General features: G+C 39.1%; 1 protein-coding gene across 1 annotated transcript in view; it reads left to right on the forward strand.

Moving 5' to 3' along the window:
- Positions 1 to 18,340, forward strand: part of RAD51B (RAD51 paralog B) — a gene marked incomplete at its 3' end in the record, with an annotated part of 42,392 nt that overhangs the window by 678 nt on the left and 23,374 nt on the right. Inside the window, exons 2-4 of the mRNA XM_008060069.1 lie at positions 2,699 to 2,784; positions 4,292 to 4,405; positions 9,893 to 10,009. Coding sequence (XP_008058260.1) covers positions 2,701 to 2,784; positions 4,292 to 4,405; positions 9,893 to 10,009 — 315 coding nt within the window. The remainder of the gene's footprint in view (positions 1 to 2,698; positions 2,785 to 4,291; positions 4,406 to 9,892; positions 10,010 to 18,340) is intronic.

Below are 18,340 nucleotides of genomic sequence, written 5' to 3' on the forward strand. Positions count from 1 at the left end.
TGGGGGATGGGGTGTGTGGGGGAGTGGTTCTTTGGAAGCAGCTCTTTGTTGGAAACAGCTCTTTTTAGGAGATTCTGGGTGATATTTTCACTTCTTGTTGCCTTTCCCCCAGCCCTTTCCCACTTTGGGCTGTTTGGGTTCTATAGGAGCCTGTCATTAGGGGGAAGTTGGACTGTCCCATGTCTGGGGGTGGTGGAGAGCGTGGAATCTGGAGTCCAATACCTGGATTCGAATGCAGGCCCCACCATTTCTCAGCTGTTTGACTTTGCGCAAGTTTCTCAGCTCAGTGCCTCTGTATCATCTGTACAATGAGGTAAAACATTGAAAGCTTGGAACAGGGTCTGGCACGTAATGCGGGCTCAACACACATTAGGCACTATTGCTGCTTCACAATTTTCATTGAACATCTAACATGAGGATTTTTCTTTTCTTGGTGGCGGGCAGAAGAGGGTTCCAGGGTTGGGTGTCTCCCTTCACCTCCAAAACACACGCACACACGGATACACAGTAGGAATTAGCGTGCTCCAGTGGAGGACACAAACTTGCAAGCCATAATAATAGGTTGATAAGATTATCGGACAAATATGTACAAAATGTAGTGAAAACATTGGCGAGGAAGCCGATTCCCGGGAAGACTGTGGAGAGAGATCAGGCAGACGGGTGGCGCTTGTGCAACCTACCAATACAAGTACCTTGTGGCTGGAGTGCAGGTCATGTGAGTGGCAGCAAATGATTGCTGAATGAATTGATAGTGATGTTGCTAACTTTGAGCACTGTGTACCAGGCACTACCCAAATCCTTTAACCCTCGCTGCAATTCTATGAAGTAGATATTACAGAAGAAGAAACAGACACTGGGAGGCAAGTAACTTTGCCAGGAAGGTCAGGATCTTAACTTTGCAAACTGTGACATGACTGAGAAGGAAGTGAGGGACCCATTTTGAAAGTTTTTTTTATATGACCTTAAAAATTTTGGAATTTATCCTGTGGTCTGCTAGTCCCATGGAAAGTATTAAAGGATTAAAGGAGTCTGGCAGGATTGTGACACTGATCTGACTTTTGCAGGCCAATTTGGTTCTTCTTCCTCTCTCCTCCCATAGCACATTTGAATAGCAATTATATACTGATTGCATGACAGTAATTTGTGTATACATCTCCTGACTGAATATCCAGAGGGAGATAATATGCTTGAATGATTCTTGTACCCAAGAGCTCAGCAGAAGGAGCAAATTAAGGAACAAATTAATGGAGAATGATTTTATTTTGGTAGGGTGGGGAGTGACCAGAAGCAGCATGCAGTTGTCCAGGCAAGTGATGATTAAAGAAGAGATCACAGAATTGATTATTGTTAAGGTCCTTATTTTGAGTTTACAATTCTTTTTATTTTTTTACTTGATTTTGAATTTTTTACTTCATTTAGAATTTGTGATTCTAAATGGTGTCATTGGCTGGAAATACTTGAACTTAAAAGACACTAGGCAATAATACTTGGTTTTCTATTGGGGGAAACAAATCAAGACTAACAAATTCCTACTGAGAAATGAGGGGAGTGTATTTTGCAGTTATGGAATGTGTGTATGTGCCTGTGAGAAAGTTTTTACCTGATTTAGACACGTAGATGTTAAATAGAAATTGGCCCATGTTATTGGAAACACAAATATCTACATTTTCAGTATACATATATTTTTATTCCAGAATATAACTTCTGATGATTATATTGCTTTATTCCCTGGGACAATGAAGAATTCTTGCTTCTATTTTTTCCAGAGGGTATTTTGCCATCTCAATGAGATATACAACCTCTCCCTCACATGCATTATTAAGGGAAGCACAGTGATTCTGTTCTAGATCTCTGAAGACAAATATTTCATGAGCCTTGTTTACCTCTAGCAAGGTATAGCAAAGTGAAATTTAACTGTATGTGGGAATGTAAGCAGTTAGTGTAATAAATAACATTTCAAGAACATCCACAAAATATCTCATTTGAGTGATAATGTTTATCTTGATTCTAGAAAAAGGAAAAGCTAAATATGAGGGCTTGCAATAGAGTGTAGTGGTTAAGAGAACAGGTCTCAGAGTCGGACTGTATAGGTCAATTCTGGATCAACCACTTTTTCTGGTGACAATAGACTAGATAACTTTTCCAGGCTTTAGTTTTCTCATGTAAAAAAGGGGTCAATAATCTTTCCTCATAGGACTGTTGAGAAGTTTGTGATAATTAAGATAAGGCTTTGAAACAATACCTGGTATGTATAGTAAGTGTTCAGTAAACTTAGCTATTGTTGCAGTGCAATGAAAATAAAGACTTTCTACTAGTAGTTCTATTTGGAAATATGCCCTGAAAACGAATTACATTTCCAAAAAAGTTTTATAAATGCCCAATTATAAATGGTACTTCACAAATGTGTTCTAGTCAAGTAATATGCATCAAAAAATTGTGTGACATGTACATTTTGAAGTTGCCTTGTTTCTTTGTGTGTGTGTTTGGCAAACAGTTGTCTCTCCTATTTAAAGCACTTAAAAAATTCTATGGTGTTTATTTGATCAATAATATTTTAAATTCTGCATTTTTATTTTGCATATGGAGAAATTTAAAGAATTTTTCATTTTGTAAAGTGTTTTGGATAGACCATCCACTATTACTTATGTTATTTCCTGATTTTTTTAAAAGATTCTTCTTTTCTGTGCTGGTTGTGGAGGCATGGGTAGCAAGAAACTAAGACGAGTGGGTTTATCACAAGAGCTGTGTGATCGTCTGAACAGACATCAGATTGTTACCTGTCGGGTAAATTATTTAAATTTTTCATTGAGAAATTTTCTGCATAAATTAACTTTAAATGTACCTTAATAACTTTTAAATCTGAAATATGAAAGCTACGGGTTTAATAAAAAGATAAATGGTGGCTGGGCTTGGTGGCTCTAGCCTGTACTCTCAGCACTTTGGGAGACCTAGGTGAGGGAACTGCCTGAGCCCACAGGTTTGAGACCAGCCTGGGCAACTTGGCAAGACCTCGTCTCTACAATAAATAAAAAAATTAGCCAGCTGTGGTAGCGTGCACCTGTAGTTCTGGCTACTTGGAAGGCTGAGGCGGAAGGATCGCCTGAACCCATCAGGTGGATGCTGGGTGGCCGTGAGTGGGCCACTGCATTCCAGCCTGGGCGACGGAGTGACTCCAACTCAAAAAAAGAAAAAAAGGAAAAAAAGAAAAAGATAAATGGTGGTGCTTTTCCATAGGCTAATTTTAAATAACATGCCTCCTAGGGCACATTTCCAATTATTTTTCATTTTGGCAGGAAGAATGGTCATGGCACAGGGTGAAATACACCTGTGCCATTTATTTGGGCTTATAGAGAAGTTTTATCCACTTAAAATAAATATTGTAGTTATATGAGAAATATTATTCAGATGAGATTATAATTCAACATGGATAATTTTTCTTGAAAGCAAGATAAATTAATAGTTAGAGCCATTTTCTTATAGATGGAGCCTGAGAAATGTATAGAGCAGATGTTGCATTTTTAAACTCAGTAGTGAAGCAAATTGCTTTTAGGAGGGTAAATAAGATTTAAGGATTTTTTTTTTTTTTGGTAAAGATTAGAGTCACATGTTCCCCAGGCTGATCTTGAACTCGGGCTCAAACAGTCTTCCAACCTCTGATTCCCAAGTAGGTGGAATACCAGGCATGCGCCACTGCATCAGGCTAGATTTAAGGTTTTATCTTAGGATTTTATCCTTAACAAGATAGATTTTCAGAGCATGCTGCAATTATTTTCACTTGCTTTGTGTATCATAGATATCTTTGGTTCCTTGTTATTCATTTAATAATCCTCATGTTTATGCTTTGAAACATTCTTAAAAGTATGAAATTGAATATTTCATTCCATGGTCAGTTTCATTTTTTTCTCAATTACCAAATACTGCGGACGCCTAGCTTAGAAAGAAACTCTTTCAGTTGGACACTTTCTTGGCAATTATTTTGTCCCCAAACTCTTTCTGGCACAAGAGTGGTGCTCATATGTGCCTGGATTGAATGCTGTTGCTGTGTGATGTTAGTTAGTCTGTCCTCTAGTATATGCCAACTAAACTGGATAACTCGAAGATAAGACTATGTTGCCATTTCTTTTAGTTAAGACATATTTAGACGGAAAATCCTATAAAGAATGCATAAATCTTTCATCTGCAATAAGTTGTACTTTTATCTACGTATGGACAGAAATAAATGGAAAGTTTCCTTTTAATTCCAGTATTTTGTTACACATATATATTGAGTGTTTTCTTTATATCTCTTTAGGACTTTTTATGTCTTTCCCCACTGGAACTTATGAAGATGACTGGCCTGAGTTATCAAGGTGTCTATGAACTTTTGTGTATGGTCAGCAGGGCCTGTGCCCCAAAGATGCAAACGGTATATATATGTTTTTATTATAATCTGACTATGACTTTATTATGACTGTTTCTGTATCTCATTTATATTCTTTTTTTGGATGAGGCAAATGCAAAAATAGTGATGAATACCTCAGAAATATTGATTGAATCCATAGCTACCATAGAGTTAATTCTCTAATGAGAGCATATGTGAAAAATGTATATACTTGATAAACTCATGGGAGACAATTTTCATGGAATATGGAAATTAGGGAACAACAGGAAGTTTTTTTTTTTTCCTGCAGCCAATAGTGATACTTTAAAATCATTATTGTTTGACTGGGTAGGATTTGAGGACCTCATGGCTAAATTATAATATACTTTTAATTTTAGAATATCCCTTTCTTTGTAATACTGACTTTTAGCACCATCACTCACCCTACATCATAAAGTACACATAATTGTACTTGCTTGTTGAGTGAATACCTGATACTTAAAAATTTATTCTTACTCTTGAGAAAAATTGAAGTCTTTTATAATATACCCTCATCAGATGTATTATTTTTTCACACTTTCTGTGTTATGACTAGCTTTTCAAAATATAAGTTTGGGGAATAGTAGAAAAGATCCTTTTTTCCTGAATAAGAGTTGCCTAAAAGTCTTCAGTGCTTTGCAAATGTAACTATGTAGACTGTAAGTTACTTACTTTACTGCCTAATATTGAAATTTGGCAGCAAATAAAGTAGGTGTGATTCTCTAAAGAAGGAAAGAAGGAAGGAATCTGGTATCATTTGAAACTTCTGAAAACAATGAACAGATACAATATTTGAACAGCAGATGTTTTCTTTTGTTCAGATTTATCTTGGGATCTGAGGAAAATATCTTTTTTTAAAATTGAGTTAGAGTCTCACTCTGTAGCCCAGGCTGGAGTGCAATGGCACTCTTACAGCCACTGCAGCCTTGACCAGCTGGGTTCAGGTGATCCTTTTGCTTCAGCCTTCCAAGTAGCTGGAACTACAGGCTGTGCCACCATGCCCAGCTAATTTTTTAAATTTATTTATGTAGAGACAAGGTATTGCCATGTTGCCCAAGCTGGTCATGAACCCCCAGGTTCAGGCAATCTACTCGCCTCAGCCTCCCAAATTGCTGGGATTAAAGGCGTGAGCCACTATGCCCAGTGGAAAATATCTCAAAGACAAGTATTTAGGTAGTCAGGAGAAATTTAGGCATTTAGGTCATCAGAAGGAAAATTAGAATCAGAGTTAGAAATTAGCACTTGTCTTAGTTAGCTTTATCATTGACTTTATCTCTTTGAACAGCTTTCATTGTTTTATGGGAGAAGATAGAAAGTTAAAATAGCATGTGATGATCCTGTGCCTGGATTCAAATGAACTTGTTACTATTTTGAAGGTTGTAAAGCACCAGAAAAACCTTTTCATTTGTCATCTGTCATTCATTATGTCATTATATGGTCAGTATCTATGGCATATTTCTAGTTGGGGTAATTAAATAAGAGAACATGAGCAGAAAATTCCACTTTCTTCTCCACTTCCATTCCCACTTTCTGCTGCAGTCTCGATACTATTCCACATACAATTCAGGAAGCCATCTTTCTCCTTTGTTTTACATTCAGTCTTATAGCATTCCTTATATTTGAGCACTGCCTTCAACATTGGTTTAGCTTTAGTTCATTCCTTCAAGAAAGATTTATTTATGTAGTCATTTATTCCTTTAACCAATATTTCCCAAGTGGCAACCATGTCAGGTATTTTGTCAGGTTCTGGGGATATCATGGTGAACAAGTAGATAAAGTTTCATTTCTCATATGGTTTACAGTCTAGTTGGGGAATTCAGACATTAAACAATTAATTCAGAAGCAATTACAGTAGTGCCAAGTCCTACAAAGGAAAAGCATAAGGAACTTTGAAACTTAGTAACAAGGGACATTACTTAGTTTGGGGGTCAGGAGGGCTCCCCCAAGGAAATAATAAGTCAGCTAAAACATGTACGATGAATTGATGAGAGACAGGCAAAGGCAGTGGGAGGAGAGGTGGGTGGGGAAGAGGTCTCAGGCATTGGGAATAGCAAATGCAAAGGCCCTGGGGAGAGAAGGAGAACAGTGCATGTTTGGTGATGAAGTTAGGCCTGCCTGTGTGAACGGAACATAGTGAGGAAGAGAGTGGCAAGAGGCAAAGCCAGAGCAATAAGCAGGAGTCAGATCAATAAGGCCATGCGGACCATCTTAGGGATTTTAGACTTTATTCTAAGAGCAATGGGAATAAAATGCTAAATAAACAACTTAAATAACCAGTAATAAGGAAGAAGATAAACTGTTACATTTTTGTGATGGAATATTATGGGGGCTCTAAAATCTTTGAAGAGTTTTAAGTAACAGGAGGAATGCTCAGGATATAAATGCTCAGTGAAAAATGTCATACAAAGTTATAATCTGTGTTTTAAAAAAATCAATCTTGGATATAGACAAGTGATTGAAAAACAACAAGAAAATCTTCATGAAGATTAGTTCTGTATCTATTATTGTATCCAGACTACAAGTGCCTGTGACTTGAATTATTAGTGTGACATTAGTACAGAAGATAAACTGTTGATTCATATGAGAGATATTTAGGAGGGAGAATTAATGGGATTTGGTGATTGTTTGGCTGGGGTGGTAGTGAAGTGCCGGCCAGTGTCAGGATGATTCCCTGAATTTTGCTTTGAGGAACTAGGTGGTCTATTTTCTGAAATAAGGAGTCCTGAAAAGAGGAGCAGGCTTGAGGCAAATGGATCCTGAATTTAATTTCATACTTGTCTAATTTGAGATACTTGTGAAATGTTTAGCAGAGATGTGAAGAAGGCAGGTAAATATATGGGCCTGGGCCTTGAGGGAGAGATCTGTACTTGGGAGTCATCGGTGCAATGATAGTTAAAGCCAAGGGATGGGTGAGTTGTTGCCTAGAAGATATACAGTAAGAGTATGAGTGCACTTAAGGGTGACTCCTGAGTGATTCTAACACTTAAGGGTCAGATTAGACAATGATGGATCGGAGATGCAGCAGCCGCAGGGTAGAAGAAAAACTGGCAGAGTATCATATCACAAAATACCTCTGGCTCATTTATATACATACTGTTATTCCTGAAGTCTTCTTCTGTTAGTTCATTCTATTCTTTGAGAGTCTCTAAATCTCTCATTCTAGCAATTATAATTATAGTGCTATTACGTGTTTGACAGTAAAACTGAAGCTCACTGAAGTATTTCTTATATCAAAAAATTAGACACAATATAAATAATCAGTAATAAGGAAGAAGACAAACTATTACATTTATGCAATGAAATATTATGTAGGCATTAAAATCTTGGAAGAATTTTTAACAGCAGGAAAAAATGCCCAGGGTATAAGGGCTCAGTGAAAAGAATAGGCTATGAGATTGTATATAGTATACATGTCAATTCTATATAAATGAAATTACATATGGTATAGGGGTATATATACACATTGTTGTTAATAATTGCTGTCTCAGGATTGTGGAATTTTATTACTGAATTCTGTTTTCCTTAACATTTTTTTCTTTCAAAATTTGCTGTGAGTAAGCTATGATTTCTAATTAGGAAAAAACCAGCATCAATTCTTATTTGTCCCCTTCGAGTAATCTTTGGCAAACCTCTTAGTTTCAATTTTTTAACTTCCGCAAAATGGAGATAATTATACCTATGTGTAGAGCATACAGAGGGTACCTTGTGTAGGGCTGTGAGGATTAAATGAAATAATGCATAGAAAGTGCTTAATAACGGCACATGGTTGACACATGACGAATGTTCATTACCTTCCCATCCTTGCTGTTTCCTTACTGTTCAGGGTTCCTGCATCATGGCAGTCTCTGAGAAGAGCTGATGTTGTTTACTCTGTAATCTAGGGTAGTGACTGGGCAGTGTCAGGAGAAGGCAGAGCTAAGCTGAAATGTAAAACAGACTTGCAAAAACCTGTAAAAGCAAAAAGAAGCACCAGAATATCTTTTACAGATCAGATGAAATTTTAACATTAGAGGATTAAAAAAGTAATAAAAATGTTTTTCTTATAGAGCACTACATTTTATAGTTCTAAATACATCAGAATTATCTAAACCAACAAATAAACCCACCGAAATTCCACAGGTAATTGAAACTGCAGAAAGCAAAATCATAGATAGAAAGGGACTACTGTGCTATGTACTTGGCTTTAGATATAGTTGCTCGTTCAGAAGATTTTTATCTTCGTTACTATGACCCTCTCTAGCCACAGTTATTTTTCTTTTGCATGATTGCAGTGTCTTTCTGACAGAGCGCCCAGCTTCCAGTAGTGCCTACTTTCAAGCTGGTCTTCACAAACCTGAATATGTCTTTGAAATGTTAATTTGTTTATTAGTTTCCTGGGTCAGCTCTAACATAAATGATCACAAACTATGTGGCATCGAACAACAGAAATTTATTCTTGTACAGTTCTTCAAAGCCCAAGCCTTCAAGTTAGGGTGAAGGTAGAGCTGTATTCTCTTCAGAGGCTCTCGTGGATAATCCATTCCTTGCCTTTTCCAGTTTTTGGTGGCTGTTGGCATTCCTTGACTTGTGGTCAGTCTCTGCTCCATGCTCACACTGCTTTTTCCTGTGCATATTGAATCTCCCTGTGCTGCTCTCTGATGGGGATACTAGTGATGGCACTTGGGGTCCATTGGAATAATCCAAGATTATTGCTTCATCTGAAACTCTTTAACTGAATCACATCTGCAAAGACCCCTTTTACCAATAAGGTGACATTCACAGACAGGTTTTGGGGATCTGATGTGTCAGTCTTCTGGGCGATCGTTTCTCAGCCTACCACATCCCTTCAAGCTACTCTTCACGAGCCAGCCTGAGATTGTGATGGAAGCTTGACCACGTCACTCCTTTTGGTTCTCAGCATAAGCTCCAGGCTTTCACAGAGCGCTGCAGGGCGAGGCCCCCGCTGGCTGCTCCAGCCTCAGTGCTTGTGGCACAGGGCCCACACTCCATCTTTCAGCCATTCTCAGTGGATGCTCTGTTTTTGCAGTTTTCATTAATATCTGTTTTCTCTCTTTCTTGCTTCTTGATCTTTCTTTGTATATTCTGTCCTCTTTGGCAGGAACATTCACATTTCCTTTGCTTGTCTAATGGCTGTTTCAGATTTTAGCTCACACATCCCTCTTCCATGAAGCCTTCCTGGATCACAAAATCCAGATCAGCTATACTGTTTCTATGTCTCCACTTTCCCTGTTACAATATCTTTCATTAAATGTATTGTAACTGCCCAGTTTCTAGGCCTAATTTCATAGTCCCTGGTTGAAACCCTCCCTGTTGTCACATCCCCATCGTCTAGCATAGTGCCTGGCACAGAGTAAATATTTGTTGAACAAATAAATAATGGAGGGACAAAGGATAGAGTGGGGTTGCAGCTGCTAAAATTTAGAGATTTGGAGCTGGTTTATGTTTTTGATGAGATATAGAAGTTGAAAATAGCTTACTTATTTTCTTGTTCAGGCTTTTGGGATGAAGACACAAAGGTCTGTGGATCTCTCGCCAGCATTCCTGTCTACTACCCTGTCTGCTTTGGATGAAGCCCTGCATGGTGGTATGCCTTGTGGATCCCTCACAGAGGTAGAGGAAACACTTTTTATACTTTCTTCCAATGATCTGTAGCCTTTAGAGCTAAGGGTAAAAGTTTAGTTAAAAAACATAAATTATTTTTGAACAGTAATTTGAGTTAAATTTTAAGTACTTCAGGGTATGGTTCTCCACTTAATACCTAGTATAGTAGCTCTGCAAACACAGATGTTAAAACAAATCCGTGATGACTGACTAAAATCTGCTTAGGTTGCTTTTCTTTGCATTAACTTAGAAAGTGATGAATATTTTGAAATACTATTATGAGACGGTTTGGGGGAATTAGAAAAGGATCCCTACTTATAAATTAGGAAGGGAAATTTGAAATTGTAGTAACATATGGGCAAATTATAGTACTAAAATGAACGATTTTTACTTCCTGTTATAGGTAAAATTTGGTCTAGGAAATTATAGGTTGTTGGATTAGTTAGTGCTGTTGCATAATAAATCATCCCCAAACGAAGTGGCTTAAGACAACAGTTGACACTTATTATTTCTCAATTTCTTTGGGTGTGGCTTACCCCAGTGATGTTGGTTAGGGATATACCAATCTAAAGTTTGGTTGGGGCTAGAAAATCTGTTCCCAAGGGGGCCTGCTCATGTGACTGGCACGTTGGTGCTGTTGTTGGCAGGAGGCCACGGTTCTCCCCAGGGACTCCCCACAGGCTGCTTGAGCCCCCTCCTCACAGGATGGCTGACTTCCCCACAGTGAGTGATCCCAAATGAGGCAAAATAAAAGTGTCGATGCCAAGGCTGGGCGCAGTGGCTCAGCCTGTCATCCCGGCACTTTGGGAGGTCGAGGCGAGTGGATGGCCTGAGCCCCGGGGTTTGAGACCAGCCTGGGCAACTTGGTGAGATGTCATCTTCAATAAATCACAGAAACTAGCCAGGTGTGGTGGCATGCGTCTGTAGTTCTAGCTACCTGGAAATCTGAGCGGAAGGATTGCCTAAGCCCAGCAAGTCGAGGCTGTGGTGGCCATGAGCATGCCACTGCACTCCAGCCTGGGGGACAGGAGTGAGACTTCAACTCAAAAAAAAAAAAAAAAAAAAAGAAAAGAAAAAAGTGGCAATGCCTTCGGTGACCAAACTTTGCAAGTTGCACACCACTACTTCTGCCACATTCTCTTCATTAGAAGTGAGTAATTAAGTCCAACCTACATTCAGGGAAAGGGAAGTTAGACTTTACCTTTTGAAAGAAGAAGTGTCATTTTAACCACACACAGTTCTTTTCCTTGAAATCTGCTTATGGTTGTAGTGACTAGATAGACTATGTTTACCAATGTACTCCTGAGGACTTCTCACCTGAAAATTTTAGAGGCATAGATACTTGTTACAAACTTCTTAACAACAAACTCTTCTTACATTCTGATAGTCATAATTTAACTGTAGATTTTTTCCTTGAAGATAGGGACCCTGTTTTAGATACTATTCCTTATTTTATTTCCAGTCTTCAAGAGGGATTTAAAGTTGTATGTGAACCTAGTAGATGCTTATTAAATAGTTGGTAGAAGAATGAGTGAATTAGTTAAAAAACAAAAACAAAAAAAATACCCCTGCTGTTTCAGTGTACAGCCACCAGGTGGTGCCAGAATCACAATATCTTATATAATCCTTTTGGACTCAAGTTGGACCTCCTCAAGCTTTGTAACAATAGTATCCCACAGTAATAAACTTATTTAAATAGCAAAAAATTGAACTTAAGGAAAGTTAGGCAGTAAATACTTTTTATTTTTTAAGATTTAGAACAATTTTTAATACTTTTCCACTTAGCTTTTACAGCCTTTTTAGTGTTTTATTGTCGTCTACTTGGCTGACTTGGACTAGAAATACCCTGCTTGATTAATAGTGGCAAGTTCTCTAATTTCTGTTCTAGCTACAGGTGGCTATTTCAGTCTTTGTGGGTTTTTCAGCTGAGTACAGGGTGTATCTCAGTTTATATTACATTAAGAAACAAAGGGGTCTGGGTGCAGTGGCTCACACCTGTAATCCCAGCACTTTGGGAGGCTGAGGCAGGAGGATCACTTGAGCCCAGTAGATTGAGTCCAGCAATATGATATTCCTGTCTCTATCTGAAGGAAGGGAAGGAAGGAAGGAAGGAAAGTTTTTTTCTTTTTTTTTTTTTTTTTGCTTTTATTATTATTTTTAATTGACACTAAATAATTTATAGGTTAGAGTGTGATATTTTGATACATGTATACAATGTGCAATAATCAAATGAGGATGATTAGCATATTCACCTCAAACATTTATCATTATTTTGTGCTAGAAACCTTCAAACTTCACCTCATGGCTATTTGAAAATATAAAATAAATTGTTGTTAATTGTAATCACCCTACATTGCTATAGAACATTAGAACTTATTCCTCTTCTAACTGCACTTTTGTATCTGTTAACCAGCCTCTGGCTATCCCCACCTTCTTACACTCATCCCATGCTCTAGCAACCACTATTCCACTCGTTACTTCCATGAGATCAATTTTAGCTTCCACATATGAGTGAGAACATGGAGCATTGTCTTTCTGTGCCTGACTCATTTAACCTAACACAATGTCGTCCAAGATCCTCCATGTTGCCTCTGTTGACAAAATTTTGTTCTTTTTATGGCTACATAGTATACACTGCGTTTTCTTTATCCATAAATAAAGATGAATGGTAGATATTTTGGTTGACTCCATGTCTTACCTACCCTGAGTAGTGCTGCAATAAACATGAGAGTGCAGGTATCTCTTCAGCATACTATTTTGCTTTTCCTTTATATGTATGCTCAGTAGTGGGATTGCTGGATCATATGATAGTTCTGAGGAACCTTATACCATCTTCTGAGGAACCTTATACCGTCTTCCATAATGGCTGTACTAATTTACATTCCAAGCAACAGTGTTTAAAAGTTTCCCTTTCCCCTTTCCCCACATCCTCACAGAATTTCTTGTTTTGTCTTTTTGATAACAGCCATTCTAACTAGGGTGAGATGATATCTCATTGTGGTTTTGTGTTGCATGTCCCTGATAATTAGTGATATTGGGAATTTCTTCATACCTGCTGACCACTTGTATGTCTTCTTTTGAGAGAGAGCTATTCAGCTCACTTGTCCATTTTAAATCTCATTATTTGAGAAACCAAGTTTTTATGTTTATTTTATGTATGCAAAATTAAATATATCCTGCACGTTAAGTTATGAACTCTTATGAGCCTATAGCCCAGTGTAAAAGTCAGAAAAATACCAAAACCATTGAAACAAACTGTGAGCTTCTCCCTGATTCTGTTTTTGGCCTTCTTTTGGGAGGTAAGTTACATCCTGCATTTTTGTGCTATTCCCAATAGTTTCCTATATCTGTAGTTTCCCTTTACTTTCCATATACTTACATATAAGATATAATAACATTTTTTTGAGCTTTAAAAACCATATACCTATGATTAGATCATATTTCATACCTTGCCTGTGAAGCACTTTTCACTTTCACTGCTGTATCATCTTCTGAAAATATGTCATAATGTATTTACACCTTCTCCTGTGAGTGAACACTGAGTTGCTTCCAGTTTGCTGCTAATATGAATAAGTACTGTGACAATTCTTGTAAAAGTTTCTTGGATCATATGTTTAAGTATTTCTCTAGGGCAGGAATTGGCAAAACTACCTCCCAGTGCTCAAATCTGTCTCACTGCCTGTTTTTATAAATAAAGTTTTAATGTAACACATCTATGCTCATTTGTTTACATCTTGTCTCTGACTGTTTTATGATATGAGGGAGTAGTTGAGTTGGTTGTGCTAGAGACTGTGCAATCAGCAAAGCCTGTGATATAGAGTATGTGGCCTTTGTCTAGGGTGCCTACCGTGGAGTGATTTGGTGGTTATAGGGTATGCACATGGGTGACTTTGCAGAATCAGGATAGATTGTTTTCCAGAGTGGTTGTGCCTTTTTACGCTCCCACGGGTGGTGTGCACAAGTTCCTCTTGCTCTCTATCTTCTCCCCTTTGGTATTATCTGATTTTTGCTAATCTAAGTTATCTTAGTTTTCGTTTTCCTCATTACTAATGAGCTTAGACATCTTTTCATAAGTCATTTGGATATTTTTGAAACAACTTTATTTAGGTATAATTTGCATATCATAAGATTCAACCATTGTAACTATATGATTCAGCGATTTTAGCAAATTTGTTGTTGTATAGTCATTACTACAATGAAGTTTTAGAACATTTCCATCATACTAAAACATTCTCTCCTGTCCATTTACAGCTAATTCCCCACTTCTGTCCTCCATCTGGGGCAAGCGTTGATTTGCTTTCTGTCTCTAAATTTGCTTTTTCTAAACATTTCATATAGGCTGGGTATGGTGGGTCACGACGCCTGTAATCCCAGCACTTTGGGAGGTGGAGACAAGAGGATTGCCTGAGCTCAGGGGTTCTAGACCAGCCTGGACAACTTGGCGAGATCTCATCTCTACAACAAATAAAAAATTAGCCAGCCGTTGTGGTGTGCACCTTTGGTTCCAGCTGCTTGGAAGGCTGAGGCAGAAGGATCACCTGAACCCAGGTTGAGGCTGCAGTGGCCATGAGTGTGCCACTGCACTCCAGTATGGGCGACAGAGTGAGACTCTGACCCCCCCAAAAAATTTCATATAAATGAAATCTTATTATATGTAGTCTTTTGCATTTAGTTTCTTTCACATAGTGTGATGTTTTTGAGGTACAAACATGTTGTAGCATGATTAGTAGTTCGATTATTTTAATTGCAAATTAACGTTCTATCATATGGATATAGCACATTTTGTTTATTCATTCATTTTGTTGGTAAACATTTGAAATGTTTCTAGTTTTTGTTTAGTATGAGTAAAGTTGCTCTGAATATTCATGGACAAGTCTTTGTGGGAGCACATTTTTGTTTCTCTTGGGTATGTTCCTAGGAGTCGAATGTCTGGATCTTGTAATAGGTGTATGTTTAAGCTTTTAAGAATCTGCCAGCTGGGCTTGGTGGCTCAGCCTGTAATCCCGTGCCTTTGGGAGGCTGAGGTGAGTGGATTGCCTGAGCCTGCGGGTTCGAGACCTGCCTGGGCAGCGAGACCTCATCTCTACAATAAATCAAAAAATCAGCTGGGTGTGGTAGCGCATGCCTGTAATTCCGGCTACTCGGAAGGCTGAGGCGGAAAGATCGCCGGAGCCCAGCAGGTCGAGGCTGCGGTGGCCAGGAGCGGCCACTGCACTCCAGTCTGGGCGACAGAGTGAGACTCCAACTCAAAAAAAAAAAAAGAATCTGCCAGACTGGTTTCCAAAGTGACTGTACCATCTTATATTCTTACCAGCAATGCATGGGGTTTGTTTCTCCTTATCTTCACCTATACTGGATGTTGTTTATGTTTTGACTTTAGCTCTTCTAGTGGGTGTATAGTGGTATTTCATTATTATTTTAAATTGTGTTTCCCCAGTGACTAATGATATTGGGCACCTATTCATGTGTTTATTAGTCATTCCTGTATTTTCTTTGCTGAATGTCTATTTAAATCTTTTGCTCATTTTTTACTTGGTTATTTGTTTTCTTGTTATTGGGTTGTAAGTGTTCTTTGTATATTCTGGATACAAGTCCTTTATCAGATATATAATTTGCAGATATTTTCTCCTACTCTGTGGCTTGCCTCTTTATTTTCTTAATGGTAGCAATTGAAGGGAAAAAGTTTTTAATTTTTTGTAGTTCATTTTATTAGTGTATTTCTTTTATAGATTGTGCTTTCAGTATCATCTCTAACAACTCTTTGCACAGCCAAAGACAATGGAATTTTTGCTTCATCTTCAGAAGTTCTAGAGTTTATTATCTTAGTGCCTTTGCTGAAAATGACTTTACCATAAACATAGGGATTTACTTTTGGACTTTCAATTTTTTTCCACTGATCTATATCAAGTTAAAAATATTTAAGTTCTTCTGGCAGGATAGTGATGGGGCAGCATGGTCTGTGAGACCCTCTGCGAAAGAGAACACTCATAAAGACCCTAGCTCTCTCCCAAGGGCTGCAGCTCCCATCTTCCGCAGCCTGCTCTTCACAGGGAGCTCAGCCACCACCATCACCTGCCACTCGCCGTCGCTACTCAGATATCATGGCAGTACAGGCTGCTCCTGCAGTTGCAGATGCAGCAGCTGGGGTCATTCCCAGCTCATGCCTGAAGCAACCCATGACTTCAGACCGTGAAGCGCCCGCAAGCAGGATCTTCTGAGATCGCCACTGCCCGGCTGCTGCTGCCACTGCCACACCACGCCCCTAGCCCAGATAAAGGCCTGTGGAACTCCCCCCGTGAAGGTGCTGCAGCAGGTCACGGATCCGTAAGCAGATCATGGATCCGTAACCAGCTCACTTCCGTCTGGACTGCAGCCGTGAGATAGCACCACCTGCTGGGGAACCAAGGTAACAACATGAAAACAGGAATGACAGAGGCTCATCCCTCTGGATAAATAGAAAAAGCCAGATCTCAGTAATAGACTGGTCAGGGGGCCCATATCTGAACTGTTCTTCACAGCAGGCCAGGGGCAACTGACCCTAACTGTGAACAATTCTACCAGCCTGCAAAGACAGCTAGAAATCAGAGCTGAATGGACACTGGACTTAAAGGAAAAGTCTCAGAGTGTGCTTGGTTGGTTCTGTTAGTCTACTGACTTTAATCTATCCCTTTTCCCTTTTTTCTTTATTCTTTTTTTTTTCCTTTTTCCTTTTTTCTTATTTCTCTGTAAACCCCATCTTTGTATAAAGGAATAGCACACCAATAAGGAGGTTGGTCAATGGGTACGTTAGCACCATTTTATGTTTTAGCATTTATATGGTTGTTGGTTAGTTTTCAGTCGTGGTTATTGTTTTTCTTTATATTTGTTTCAGTCTTTGTGTCTCTTTTCACTTACCAGTCGGTACACTCATCTGTTTTCCCTCTCCTCTCTTTCTCCAGTCCCCCCTCCCCCCCACTGCCTGCTCCATTTTCTTGCCTCTGTTAACCTCATTTTGCTTTCAGGGAGTAAACCTACAACCCCACTGCATGGGCAGACTCCAGGGCAGTGGGAAGTGGCTTTCAGACTATCCATTCAGCTGTTGGCAGATACCAGGATCTGCAGAAAGATTTTGAATCACAGCTCCCCCCTTAATTAAATCCCAAAACTACAAAAAGGACTGCCCTCAACCCACAGTCCAACTCCAGAACTGAACAAAGTAAGAGGAAATACATTAGGAAGAATAGGAGATTGAACAAACAGAAGTAAAAGAAACCCCTCCACCCCTGAATAACAGAATTAAAGAAGACGGGGAAGTGGAGGGAAGGAAAAAGTAGGGAGGAAAAATCTGCACAAATGAAGAAAAACCAAAAGAAGAATACAGGGCTCACACAGACCCCTGGGAGGTCAGACACTGAGAAAACAGACTTTGGAATAAAAACAATGAAGAGCCCCCAGAATGACTGGTCACAAGCAACAAACCCAGACATCAAGGCATTAATAGAGAGAATTAAAAAAATTGAGGAGAGACAAGAGGAAAATAGGAAGGAGCTGATGACAGAAATAACAGCAGTAAAGAATACTATGAATGCCAGGCTCGGTGGCTCAGCCTGTAATCCCGTGCCTTTGGGAGGCTGAAGTGAGTGGATTGCCTGAGCCCGCGGGTTCGAGACCCACCTGGGCAGTGAGACCTCAAAAATCAAAAAATCAGCCGGGCGTGATAGCGCATGCCTGTAATTCTGGCTACTCGGAAGGCTGAGGCGGAAGGATCGCCGGAGCCCAGCAGGTCGAGGCTGCGGTGGCTGTGGTGGCCGGGAGCGGCCACTGCACTCCAGTCTGGGCGATTGAGTGAGACTCCAACTCAAAAAAAAAAAAAAAGAATACTGTGATGGAAATAAATAACTAATTAGCATGGAAAGCAGAATTAGCCAAGCAGAAGAAAGAATCTCAGAACTTGAAGACCAAAATACAGAACTAACCCAAACTGTCAAAAACATAGAAAAGAAGCTTAAAAAGTCAGAACAAAACCTTCAGGAGATGAATGATTACTTCAAGAGACTGAACCTAAGAGTAATTGGCCTTCCTGAGGCAGAGAGAGAGAGTCAGAGGTCACACTGGAACAAACATTTCTTGAAATCATTCAAGAAAACTTCCCTCATCTCATCAGTCATGCAAAAATTCAAACACAAGAGATTCAAAGAACCCCTGCAAGACAACAAATGCGAAGACCGACTCCCAGACACATAATAATTCGCCTAAACAAAGTAGCTATAAAAGAAAAAATCCTAAAGACAGCAAGAGAAAAAGGCCAGACTACCTACCTGGGAAGACCAATTAGAATAGCAGCAGATTTATCTACAGAAA

This window comes from Carlito syrichta, unplaced genomic scaffold (assembly GCF_000164805.1).
Source record: "Carlito syrichta isolate Samal-C Ts95f unplaced genomic scaffold, Tarsius_syrichta-2.0.1 Scaffold304507, whole genome shotgun sequence".
Classification (NCBI taxonomy): domain Eukaryota; kingdom Metazoa; phylum Chordata; class Mammalia; order Primates; family Tarsiidae; genus Carlito; species Carlito syrichta.